Source organism: Saccopteryx leptura, chromosome 7 (assembly GCF_036850995.1).
Source record: "Saccopteryx leptura isolate mSacLep1 chromosome 7, mSacLep1_pri_phased_curated, whole genome shotgun sequence".
Classification (NCBI taxonomy): domain Eukaryota; kingdom Metazoa; phylum Chordata; class Mammalia; order Chiroptera; family Emballonuridae; genus Saccopteryx; species Saccopteryx leptura.
Window position 1 is genome coordinate 84,214,800 of NC_089509.1, and position 12,834 is coordinate 84,227,633.

Below are 12,834 nucleotides of genomic sequence, written 5' to 3' on the forward strand. Positions count from 1 at the left end.
CTTTTATTATTATCAGCACTTGTGCCCCTTTGTGATCTTAGTTTTCAAGCATCCTTAATGTTATTTAAAGCTGTTTTTACTTACATAGGAGCATTCATTAGATACTTTGCTTTTATTATTAAACTTGATTTTTGTCATTATTCTATTTATTAATTTCATCAGTTATAAAAACCTATACATTAAAGGAGTTATGAAGAGAAGCATTTATCCTAGGTAACATTTGTGTTGGGATTGATGATTATTTTAAAGAACAAATCATGAGGATAGTACCTAGCATATAGTAAGTGGTCAATCAGTCTTTATATAAGTGAATGCTGTCATTTAAAATAATACATGGGGCATGCCTAGTACGAGTCATACTTGAAGAAAAACCTTAACTTAGACAGAAACCGTGCAACAGAAGGGCTTGAGATGATCACTTTTATTTAGAGTCATTTCTTAATAAGTCCAAATGAGCAAATGACTATAGCAAGATCTAGCACAATGGAACCTTCCTCTGTTCAGCAAAACAAACCCACTCTGAAGTGGAGCCTCTCTGTATTCCATCTCATGTTTGCCTGTAGAACATCAATTATTTTGCTTTCTAATGAGGAGAGTCAATTAAGAGATGTTATTTCAGAGAATATTTTGAGGGTCATCACTTCCTTATAATTCAGTTAGTTTCTTATTCCTACCTCAGTATATACATATTGGAGTAGATTTCCTAAAGGATATGGCTTTAGTACATTTTATTAAATGGACCACCTTTAATAAATGAAATGTAATGTTAAATACAGACATAAAACTTTATTTGGCAAGAGGTATGTGCATGCATACACTTAGCATTGCCTTTAATTATTTGGTTAACTTATAAGATGGTGTGAGGAATGAGTGCTTTTTTCTTTTTCTTCTTCTTTTTTGAATGTTTTCTTTATAGATAATAAAGTCTCTATTTAGCCCTGGCTGGAGCATCGTGCTGATATGCCAAGGTTGTGGGTTACATCCCCCATCAGGCCACATATAAGAATCAACCAATGAATGCATAACTAAGTAGAACCACAAGTCAGTCTCTATCTCTCTCCTTTCTTCCTCTAGAATGAATCAATAGATAAAAAATTTTTAAAAATTATTTTAAAAACCACTATTCAGCTTTTTACCAAGTAGGGTTAGAGAGCCACTGGGAGAGTTAATGGTTCACAGAGCTTGGGCCAGGTTTCAGCCACTTCTTAGCAGTGAATATCAGTACCACCACCTTCATAGTACTATGGTAACATTAGGTGGGTCATAGGGTATTAATATAAGTAAATTGTGTCAACTGTTTGTGGCTTTTCATGAAGTAATTTGAGTTTGCTATGAAAAAATAACTTTGGATGCTATAATGTGGAATGAATGTTATAATTCTACAGTTTCAACCTTCCCTTACCTGAAACTTGAAGGTAACAGATGTAGTGAGGACACCCCCTCCTTGACTGCCTTGAGTTTTGTGTTTGGAGTTGGGTTTTGTGTGTGGGGGTTTTCTCTAGACTGCCTAACTGCCAAGCACGGGTGTGGGTCAGGGCATAAGCCCATTGGGCAGGGAAGTGTGCACATGGAACCCAGCTCCATTCCTTGAACTATCACATATCACTTAATTAAAGCCAGCATTTTTGAGGATAGCCTTTCCTGGATTATCACTCTCTGCCTTTGCTCATTGTTCTAATCTCACTTGGTGCCACTCTGCTTCTCACTTATTATTCTGTAGCCGTCCTGGTTTTTCTTCCCACCAGAGATCCTTTGTACTTGCTCTTCTTCCCTGGAGCCCTTTGCTCTCAACTCTTCTCTGGCTGCAGTTTGGTTCTTACTTTTATCACTGTCCTCACCATATTGAAGGCAACATAAGGCATTCTCCTCTCAAAGTTACCAGAAACATCTTTAAAAAAAAAACAAATTTATAGCTTAATTTTTAAATTACAGTTGATATACAAGATTATATTCATTTTAGGTATATGAGATTGTGATTAGGCATTTATATAACTTATAAAGTGATCACCCTGATAACTCTATTGACTATATTCCCTATGCTGTACTTTACCTCCCTGTACCAATAACAGCTGAATCCAGTAAACAAGTTTTTCTTCAAGTTTGTTCCTTGGGTTCTGTAAGTTCACACTCCTGGTTCTCTTACCCCTCAGCCTCCTTTTTTAAGGTCTCTCCTTCTTTCCCTAGCCTCTACACCTCAACGACCCATACTCATCTAAAATCTACCATGGTCCAAAGTAAACTTATTTCCTCTTCAATTTCATCTCTCCTAGTATTCCGTATCTCAGTAACAATTTCATTCACCTCTCATTCAAACCAGAAAACTAGGAGTCATCCTAAATCCAGTCAACCTGAATTTACCTCCTATTTCTTGATACTTCCCAATTCTCTTCATCCCTTTTATTAGTAATCTATCTTGGGCCATCAACACGTCTTCAATGCTACAGTAGTCACCTATGGAACCATCTTCAGTTTGATCCATATTATATCTTTTCAGTGCATGTCCAGAGTGATCTATCTCTGATAAAAATCAGACCTTGCCAGTTTCAACTGTATAATGTGTTAGTCCCTAGCGTGCAGTAGGTATCTAATTATTGTTTGTTGAATTATTGAATGAAGGATGGAGAGCATTGGCCTGGCATGTGGAAGTCCTGGGTTCGATTACCACTCAGGGCACACAAGAGAAGTGCCCATCTGCTTCTCCAACCTTCCCCCTCTTCTTCCTCTCTCTCTCTTCCCCTCTTGCAGCCAAGGCTCCATTGGAGCAAAGTTGGCCCAGGAGCTGAGGATGGTTTCATGGCCTTCACCTCAGGCACTAGAATGGCAATGGAGCAACAGCCCAGATGGGCAGAGCATTGCCCCCTGGTGGGCATACTGGATGGATTCCAGTTGGGCACATGCGGGAGTCTGTCTGACTGCCTCCCTGCTTCTCACTTCGGAAAAATACACACACACACACACACACACACACACAGAAAAAGGATTGATACCAGACCTTTCTCAGTATCCTAGGTTGGGGGCTCATTTGGATTCTAGCCTATATTGTCCACAATCCTTTGAAGATTTCATGTATTAACCAAATCTTTTATTTCTGAATTTTTCTTGAGAGTTCATAAAATCAGAATGGATATCATTAGTATAGTGTAATAGCTTGTAGGTTGTCTATAAGAACAGATATAATCCTTGCAGTAAAAATAAGATTTACTGCCTATATTTCATTTTAGTTATAATCTATTAAATTTTTATGCTCTTCAGAAATGTTTTCACCTCCCTTTTTCACTAAGAGAGAAAAATGAATGTCATTTTGAGAAATCTGAATTTATGGATTTCTGCATTATAAAAGAGTTTTCTTGTAAGAGGTAGGGAAATGTGAGTATGATGTTTATTTTTTAATTTTTATACAATGCTTTGGTATACTTATTTTGGATGTGATAAAATATACATAACATAAAATGTACTCTTTTAACCATTATTAAGTATACATTTCTGTGGTGTTAGTTACATTTATATCTTTGTGCTTCTTTAGTATACTTTTTCCTGAAATTGTTATATTAAAAAAGTTAAATAGTTTTATGGTTGAGACCCAAAGCTATGCTTGCCTTGAATAGCAGTGGAGTTTTTCTGGACTTATCAGTCTGTTGTATAGAAAAAACATTTTATTTGTTGGGTTTTATTAAGACATTTGATGCATATCCAGCCTACTGGTCTTAGAAATTGAGAAGCCAGTGGAAAGTTACAAAAACAAGCTTATAAGTTTGGCTTATTTAAATATTTTTTCCAATTTTAGTTTACAAAACATGTTGAGGGAGCTATAAAGTTTTTACTGTTGCATAGAAATCTCACTTAATTACGATTGGTATCCTAATCCTAGTAGCAAATAAGCACCAATGTTGTAGAAAATAATGAAAATTAAAACAACAGTTGTACAGTTCCCTTCAGTATTTTGCAATTATTTCTAATATTAGAAATTGACTCTTACATCATGAGATTAGATAGAAACTATTTTTATGATAAGAATATATTAGAAACAGTGCTAAAAGTCAAATCAATGTCATGTATTGTTTTTAAGAAAAGAGTAAAACATCTGTTTACTACATTGTTGTTTATAAGATTTCTTGATTCTGATGATTAAACCCTTTATATAAAGTATTGATAAATTTAAGAAGATAGTAGAACAAAAAGAATTATCTGGAAATATTCAGAGACCATAAAACCAACATTTTGTTTATTTATTTAATTATTTAATTACTTTAAATGTGATTCCTTTTTATGAGGTGATAATTTGAAAACTTAAGCATAGCATGTCGGGAAATCGAAAGGATTGAGCTCCATACCTAATTCTTGGAGCCCAATAGAACATGAGCTTCCGAGGCATCACAATGTGGTGTTCATCCTGATAAATGTAAACTTTTTTTGGTAAGCAGGTATAAGATAAAGTTGTGAGTGAGGGTGGTGGTGAATTGGTACTTTAGCCTTTTCCTTTCATTGTAGAGTGAGAAGTTTAGCTTTGGAATAAACAGGAAGCTCTCTTCTTTTATACAACTCCTTTGATAAACCTTAGGATCATTGAGGTCAAGTCAATCATCTCATGAGCTAAAAGCTAACAAGAGCACACCTGAACTGATAGCAAACTTGGTTCCCCTTGCAAAATGCAAAGAGGACCTGTCTTCTCAATAGATTTCTTCTTATTTCATCATAAAATATATTTGGTATTTATCAAACAAGAAAAATCTATAACCAATACGTCAATGTTTTTTAATTGGGGATATCCCATCTGTTTACCTGCACAGTCTTGCCTTTGCGCCAATAATCTGCCTACGTCTTCTTGAGGGAAATAAAGATTGGCATATAGGGCTTGGCAAAGGGGCTGTAGTGATAAAGTTCCGAATGAGATTTGCAGCTGTCCATCTTCGCTGTCCACTTTAACAGTTTCATTTTCTCTCCTCCTAACTTTTCAAAGCTAATACATAGTATGACCACAAAAAGAACAGACCTAGAGAAATATCCTGAAAATTTTCTGGCCTATTTTGAATACAAGTAATCTTGGCTCTAGTCAACAACAGAGACAAGCTAATAATTGCTTCATATGTACTATAATCAGGGTTCTTTTTTTTCTCTTTTGATGTAAGATCATATGTTTTCCACTGGTTCCAAGTTTTAAGGCATTTTGCGATATGTTTTTTAATCATGCAGGAATTGCAGATCAAAGCAAAAAAAATAATTGTTATTGAGCAGGTAGATTTTTTTGTAGGCTGGATATAAAACATTTATCAATGGAAGGCTTAACTTACTAGGAGAGAAAATGTCTTGATTTAAGAGAATTTTAGGAGATTTCACCATAAAGAAGAGAGGCTTATAAGAGAAATTTCTTTTTTTTTCCTTTTTCTCTTTTTTATTTTTTTAAATAAATTTTTATTAATGTTAATGGGATGACATTAATAAATCAGGGTACATATATTCAAAGAAAACATGTCTAGGTTATCTTGTCATTAAATTATGTTGCATACCCCTCGCCCAGAGTCAGATTGTCCTCTGTCACCCTCTATCTAGTTTTCTCTGTGCCCCTCCCCCTCCCCCTAACTCTCTCCCTCCCTCCCTCCTGCGTCCTCCCTCCCCCCACCCCTGGTAACCACCACACTCTTGTCCATGTCTCTTAGTCTCGTTTTTATGTTCCACCACTGTATGGAATCATGTAGTTCTTGTTTTTTTCTGATTTACTTATTTCACTCTGTATAATGTTATCAAGGTCCCACCATTTTGCTGTAAATGATCTGATATCATCATTTCTTATGGCTGAGTAGTAGAGAAATCTCTTTTGACAGCAGTAGTTCTGTTCTCATAAACAGACAGTGACTCAAGTCAAGAGAAGAACATTAGGCTGCGCATGTTGGTGTAAAATCGCATAATAATGCATAGGGCACAGGAACTATGTGTATACATGCACTTAGAGGAACACCAGCTTTCCATTGAAAATTTGTTAAAAAACTATTAGGGGTTTTATAACTCTGTTGACAGTAATCTTATTTGGAACACAATCTGCTTATATAAAAATATTTTTTTAATGTGAAAGCTCTAATTAGCTTAAATGAGTAGTCAAATGGTAGCTTTATAAGCTGAGTCACAGCCTAATTTACCCTCACAACTCACAGCTTCCCTCTTTACTTTACTTGCTACATTAATCCCATCTTAGCAGTGCCATTAGGTGCCTGCTTGATGTTGTGGAAAAATGTGCACAAACATCTGATGTTTCTGATCATGACGAATTTAAATGTATTCTAACGATGCATCTGTGGATAAACAGTTGTTTTTAACTTAAAGAATGAGGAATTTGACCACTGTGGGATAATTAAAAATAACAGCTCTCTGGAAAAACAGGTACAAAATTCTTAAGTGCCGGGAGACCAAGAGGCAATATTCTGTAATCTAAATTAGGTAATTTATATCTTTGTCACTTGAAAAGAGGTATTTATTTGAGTTCATGAATCATCCCACCAACATTTGATAACTAAAGCAGAATTTGTTTCCTTTTCACAGGCAAGGTTTTAGTCAATTGACTAATCAATCATCCTGCCTTGTCTTGAATCATAGGGATGGGAGGTTCTCACAGGCAAGACCACAATTAAATGAGGCCTTAGAGAGGAGATCCTACCCTGATATAAAATGATGCTGGTGAAAGAGACAGCCTGGGCTACTTTGGATATACTTTTCCATATTTAAAATAGTAGTATAATGTGGCTGTTTTTAAATACATTCAGTTTAATGCTGAAAATTTATCTTCGATGATCAGAGGTTAGAATTAAATAATTAACTTTAACTTTTTTTTTTTTTTTTTTGTATTTTTCTGAAGCTGGAAACGGGGAGAGACAGTCAGACAGACTCCCGCACGCGCCCAACCGGGATCCACTCGGCACGCCCACCAGGGGGCGACGCTCTACCCACCAGGGGGCAATGCTCTGCCCCTCCGGGGCATTGCTCTTTTGAGACCAGAGCCACTCGAGCACCTGGGGCAGAGGCCAAGGAGCCATCCCCAGCGCCCGGGCCATCTTTGCTCCATTGGAGCCTCGCTGCGGGAGGGGAAGAGAGAGACAGAGAGGAAGGAGAGGGGGAGGGGTGGAGAAGCAAATGGGCGCTTCTCCTGTGTGCCCTGGCCATTAACTTCTTGATAACCTTCGATGTTGTGGTCAGTGCCTACTGATGGTCCTCTAGTGATCAGATATACAAAATAAAATGTTCCTCTTCCATCAAAATGAATGACCTTATAAGCAGTTGAAGTTTCAAAGAGTATCTGTGCATTTTCTCTTTTGAGTCTCACAATAACACTCTATTGTGTATTATTTAAAAACAGAAATAAAGGTTCAGAGAGGGAAGCTAAGTGACTTATAGAGGTTATATATCTAGTGAGTGGAATAATGACAATTTGAGACTCATTACTTTTGCCCCTAAGGGCAATGCCTTTTGTGCTGGACACTTTGCTGCCTATGAAATTGGGTACTATACACATTAATTAAGATGCTTTTGGGAAAGTTGTTCCTGGGAGAATTATTTGAGTTGATGATGTGGTTGGGAGCATTATTAACTTGAGTTTATGGTCTGAACAGAGGAATGCATAAAAAAGTATCTAGTTTTGCCTGACCCAGCAGTGGCGCAGTGGATAGAGTGTTGAACTGGGACATGGAGGAGGACCCAGGTCACTGCATCCAGCTTGAGTGCAGGCTCACCAGCTTCAGCATGGGGTCCCTGGCTTGAGTGTGGGGTTATTGGCTTGAGTGTGGGATCATAGAAATGACCCCATGATCACTGGCTCAAGCCCAAAGATCACTGGCTTGAAGCCCAAGGTTGCTGGCTTGAACCCAAGGTCACTAGCTTGAGCAAATGGTCACTCGCTGTGCTGTAGCCCCCACCCCCGTCAAGGCACATATAAGAAAGCAATCAATGAACAACTAAGATGCTGCAACGAAGAATTGATGGTTCTCATCTCTCTCCCTCCTATCTATCTTTCCCTGTCTGTCCCTCTCTCTGTCTCTGTCAAAAAATAAAAAAAGTATCTAGTTTTAAGTGTCATCAGTCAGATGTTCAGTGTGAATGCATTGGGAGTGATAGGCACAGTGCAGTGTAGGACTAAGGAGAAATCCATCATTTTATGATTACAAATATTCAGAGGACTGGACCTATAATTCAGGAGAGAAAATAGAGAAGGCCCAGAAACATCCAAGAGAGAAACAGGCACAAGTAATATTTAATCTGCGTAAGGTACACTAATCCGGATGGATGAAATTTGATGCCCTGCTAGCACTGTTATTTAGGGAAGGGTGAAATTGAGGAAACCAAGATTCTGAGACTAAGTTCCTAGGACATTTACAGACATGGATAAAAGGCCAGGTGCAAGTGTTCCCTGTGAAATCTCATGGCAAAAGGCTTTGAAATTTAATTTGCATTGGAAGAACCTTAAAAGTTAGTGGCGCTACTCACATTTCTGTTAGGTTCTAAGCTATGGCTACTACTAATAGCATTATACTGACATGTAGGTAGGTGTGAATTCTCATAGTGTTCATTTAAACTGTTTACCTTAGTCTGAAATTTTGCTCAAGTGAGAATCATTTGTCTACTGTTAGTTCTCAGTCTGACTTTCAAGACACTTACATTCTTCAAAATAGTTTGAGGGAAAAATAATAGTAATGTTGTATCATAAGCCCTTTGTGAAGTGAGGAAAAAAGTAATTTTTAGTTAAACTATATTGTAATCCCTTTTTGATATAAAGTATGTTAAGGTTAAAAACTTCCATTTGAACCAGTGTTAAGTGTAAAACTTAAACCGTTGCAAAGTATAAATAAGGAAAACTTTTAAAAGAAATTCAGCTTTATTTCTTTCACTTATCACTATGAACTGAGCTAGGTTGTCAAAGTACCAGCATGTAGAGTTTCTTAGAAAATATGCTTTCATGAGTAAATAAGAGTGATTTGCAGTTAATTAATAGTCCTTGATTTTACTTCAAAGAACACGCAGGCATTTGAAAGATAATTTTTTTTTTCTGAACCTAATAACAGTGAAAAGGTAAATTTTAAGCCAGCCTCTGTCCAAATAATAATATCTGAACGGAGTCTAAGGAATTCATAGTGTTACTGAATCTGCCTTTCTCTAAAGGAAATTGATTCATTATTTTCCAATTGTTTTGTAGGATCCTTCAAACCAAAAATGTGGCGGAAGAAAGAAAACGGTGTCGTTCAGCAGCATGCCCTCGGAGAAGAAGATCAGCAGCGCCAGCGACTGCATCAGCTTCATGCAGGCCGGCTGCGAGCTGAAGAAGGTCCGGCCCAGCTCTCGCATCTACAACCGCTTCTTCACTCTGGACACCGACCTCCTCGCTCTTCGCTGGGAACCATCCAAGAAAGACCTCGAGAAAGCGAAGCTTGATATTGCCGCCATCAAAGAGATCAGGCTGGGGAAGAACACGGAAACATTTAGAAACAATGGCCTGGCCGACCAGATCTGTGAGGACTGTGCCTTTTCCATCCTCCATGGGGAAAACTACGAGTCTCTGGACCTAGTTGCTAATTCAGCAGACGTAGCGAACATCTGGGTGTCAGGGTTACGGTACCTGGTTTCGCGAAGTAAGCAGCCCTTTGATTTTATGGAGGACAACCAGAATACACCAAGATTCCTGTGGTTGAAAACAGTGTTTGAGGCAGCGGATATCGACGGGAATGGGATTATGTTGGAAGACACCGCTGTTGAGTTAATAAAACAACTCAACCCTACCCTGAAGGAATCCAAGATCAGGTTAAAGTTTAAAGAAATTCAGAAGAGCAAAGAAAAGCTGACCACCCGGGTGACAGAGGAGGAATTTTGTGAAGCTTTTTGTGAACTTTGTACCAGGCCAGAAGTCTATTTTTTACTTGTACAGATATCGAAAAACAAGGAATATTTGGATGCCCATGATCTGATGCTCTTTTTAGAAGCTGAGCAAGGGGTCACCCATATTACTGAGGATATGTGCTTAGACATTATTCGGAGATACGAACTTTCTGAAGAAGGACGTCAAAAAGGGTTTCTTGCAATCGATGGCTTTACCCAGTATTTGTTGGCACCAGAATGTGACATTTTTGATCCTGAGCAAAAAAAGGTTGTCCAAGACATGACCCAGCCATTATCTCACTACTACATTAACGCTTCTCACAACACCTATCTGATAGAAGACCAGTTCAGGGGGCCGGCTGACATTAACGGGTATGTTAGAGCTTTGAAAATGGGCTGTCGAAGCATTGAACTTGATGTAAGTGATGGTTCAGACAATGAGCCTATCCTTTGTAATCGAAATAACATGACCACGCACCTTTCCTTTCAAAGTGTCATAGAGGTGATAAACAAATTTGCCTTTGTGGCTTCTGAATACCCACTCATTCTGTGCCTGGGGAATCACTGCTCCCTACCACAGCAGAAGGTAATGGCTCAACAAATGAAAAAGGTCTTTGCCACTAAACTCTATACCGAAGCACCTTTGCCATCAGAATCCTACCTCCCATCACCAGAAAAATTAAAAAGAATGATCATTGTGAAAGGAAAGAAACTGCCTTCGGATGCAGATGTTTTGGAAGGGGAAGTAACAGATGAAGATGAAGAAGCAGAAATGTCTCGAAGGATGTCAGTAGATTCCAATGGTGAGCAGAAGCAAATCTGGCTGTGCAGAGAGCTCTCTGACTTGGTATCTATTTGTAAATCTGTTCACCACAGGGATTTTGAACTGTCCATGAAAAGCCAAAACTACTGGGAAATTTGTTCATTTAGTGAAACAGAGGCTAGCCGAATTGCAAATGAATACCCGGAGGATTTTGTAAATTATAATAAGAAGTTCTTGTCAAGAATCTATCCAAGTCCCATGAGGATTGATTCCAGTAACTTGAATCCGCAGGACTTTTGGAATTGTGGCTGTCAGATTGTAGCGATGAACTTTCAGACCCCGGGTCCAATGATGGACCTTTACACAGGCTGGTTTCTTCAGAATGGAGGGTGCGGTTATGTCCTGAGGCCATCTGTCATGCGGGATGAAGTTTCTTACTTCAGCGCCAATACGAAGGGCGTTGTACCTGGGGTGTCTCCCCTGGCTCTTCATATCAAGATCATCAGTGGTCAGAATTTTCCAAAGCCCAAGGGAGCTTGTGCCAAAGGGGATGTCATAGATCCCTACGTCTGTGTAGAGATACATGGAATACCAGCAGACTGTTCAGAGCAGAGAACTAAAACTGTACAACAAAACAGTGATAATCCTATTTTTGATGAAACATTTGAGTTTCAAGTGAACCTCCCCGAGCTGGCCATGATCCGGTTTGTCGTCCTGGATGATGACTACATTGGGGACGAGTTCATAGGGCAGTATACAATACCGTTCGAGTGTTTGCAGCCTGGGTATCGGCATGTGCCCCTGCGCTCTTTCGTGGGTGACATCATGGAGCACGTCACTCTTTTCGTCCACATAGCAATAGCTAATCGAAGTGGAGGAGGAAAGGCACAGAAGCGCAGCCTTTCAGTGAGAATGGGGAAGAAAGTTCGAGAGTATACCATGCTCAGGAATATCGGTCTTAAACCCATAGATGACATCTTTAAAATAGCAGTTCATCCCTTAAGAGAAGCCATAGATATGAGAGAAAATATGCAGGTAAGAAAAGCCCATATTTTCCTCCCCTGCCCCTACTTATTTTGACCACACTTTATCCAATGAACATGGTGATTTAGTAATGATCTGGAAGGTAGTATATACCCAATACCACTGAACCAAGGCCAGTTTTGCCTGTGATAAAGCAGATGTAGTTTATGTTTCTAATTGTGAGTGCTATGTTAAGTTTGGCCTGTATTAAGTCAGTTAATGGAGTATCAATGTTGCAAAATGCTGCATAGCTATTAAATATCCCTAGTATGTAACCAAATTGCTATGTGGGGAATGTGTATATGATATGTGAAAATAATAAAATATAAAATATTATACCTATGTGTAATATAAAAATATTATGTATACAAACACATGCATAACAATTTTAACTGTATATTTAAAATATTTACAGATATGAACATGGAAGGGAATTTGAAGTCATATAACACAAATGTAATGCCTATTAATATATTTTTTTGCTGTTGTTTAAATATACAATAGTAATCAATTACTCCCTACAGAGCAAACAAAACTGAACCAACAAAAATGAACTTGTTGAAAACTATTTAGTCTTCTCTTAGAAATGTGGTTTTAATGGAAAGAATATAGATTCTGGATTAAACTCTATCCTTGTGTGAACCTTAAGTAAATTATTTCAGATTTCTCCTCATTGGTTTTCTTTACACAAGGTAAGAAAAATGGTAGTATTTACATCACAGGATTATTATGAGAATTAAATGAGGGTGTATGTACATTGCCCAGTCTTGGTATACGGAAATTCACCTCCCATTCATTAATGTTTGTAATCAGTGGTGGCTGCGAACTTCTTTCTTCCATACTACTTAATATACTTGCTCTAAGCTCATGTTGCTGTGAAGCAATCAAATTAAGTTCCTGCCGTGTGCAAGACACTGGTTTGCAGGGTCAGCAGTGATCTGTGTATGAGAGCAACACAGGAGAGGAATAGTTTTCAATGCACTTTATTTATTCCTTTACCTAACATTTTAATAGTAGCCCTCACCAAAATATTCCTACCTTCAAGACAGAAAACAAGCTTGAAGAGGTTAATTTTTTTTTTTTTGTATTTTTCTGAAGCTGGAAACAGGGAGAGACAGTCAGACAGACTCCCGCATGCGCCCGACCGGGATCCACCCGGCATGCCCACCAGGGGCGACGCTCTGCCCACCAGGGGGCGA

At 38.3% G+C, this 12,834-nt stretch overlaps 1 protein-coding gene across 1 annotated transcript in view; it reads left to right on the forward strand.

Annotated features, from left to right (window-relative positions):
* PLCL1 (phospholipase C like 1 (inactive)) overlaps positions 1 to 12,834 on the forward strand; it is a 369,849-nt gene that overhangs the window by 284,702 nt on the left and 72,313 nt on the right. Inside the window, exon 2 of the mRNA XM_066344873.1 lies at positions 9,173 to 11,647. Within this exon, the coding sequence (XP_066200970.1) occupies positions 9,173 to 11,647 (2,475 nt within the window). The remainder of the gene's footprint in view (positions 1 to 9,172; positions 11,648 to 12,834) is intronic.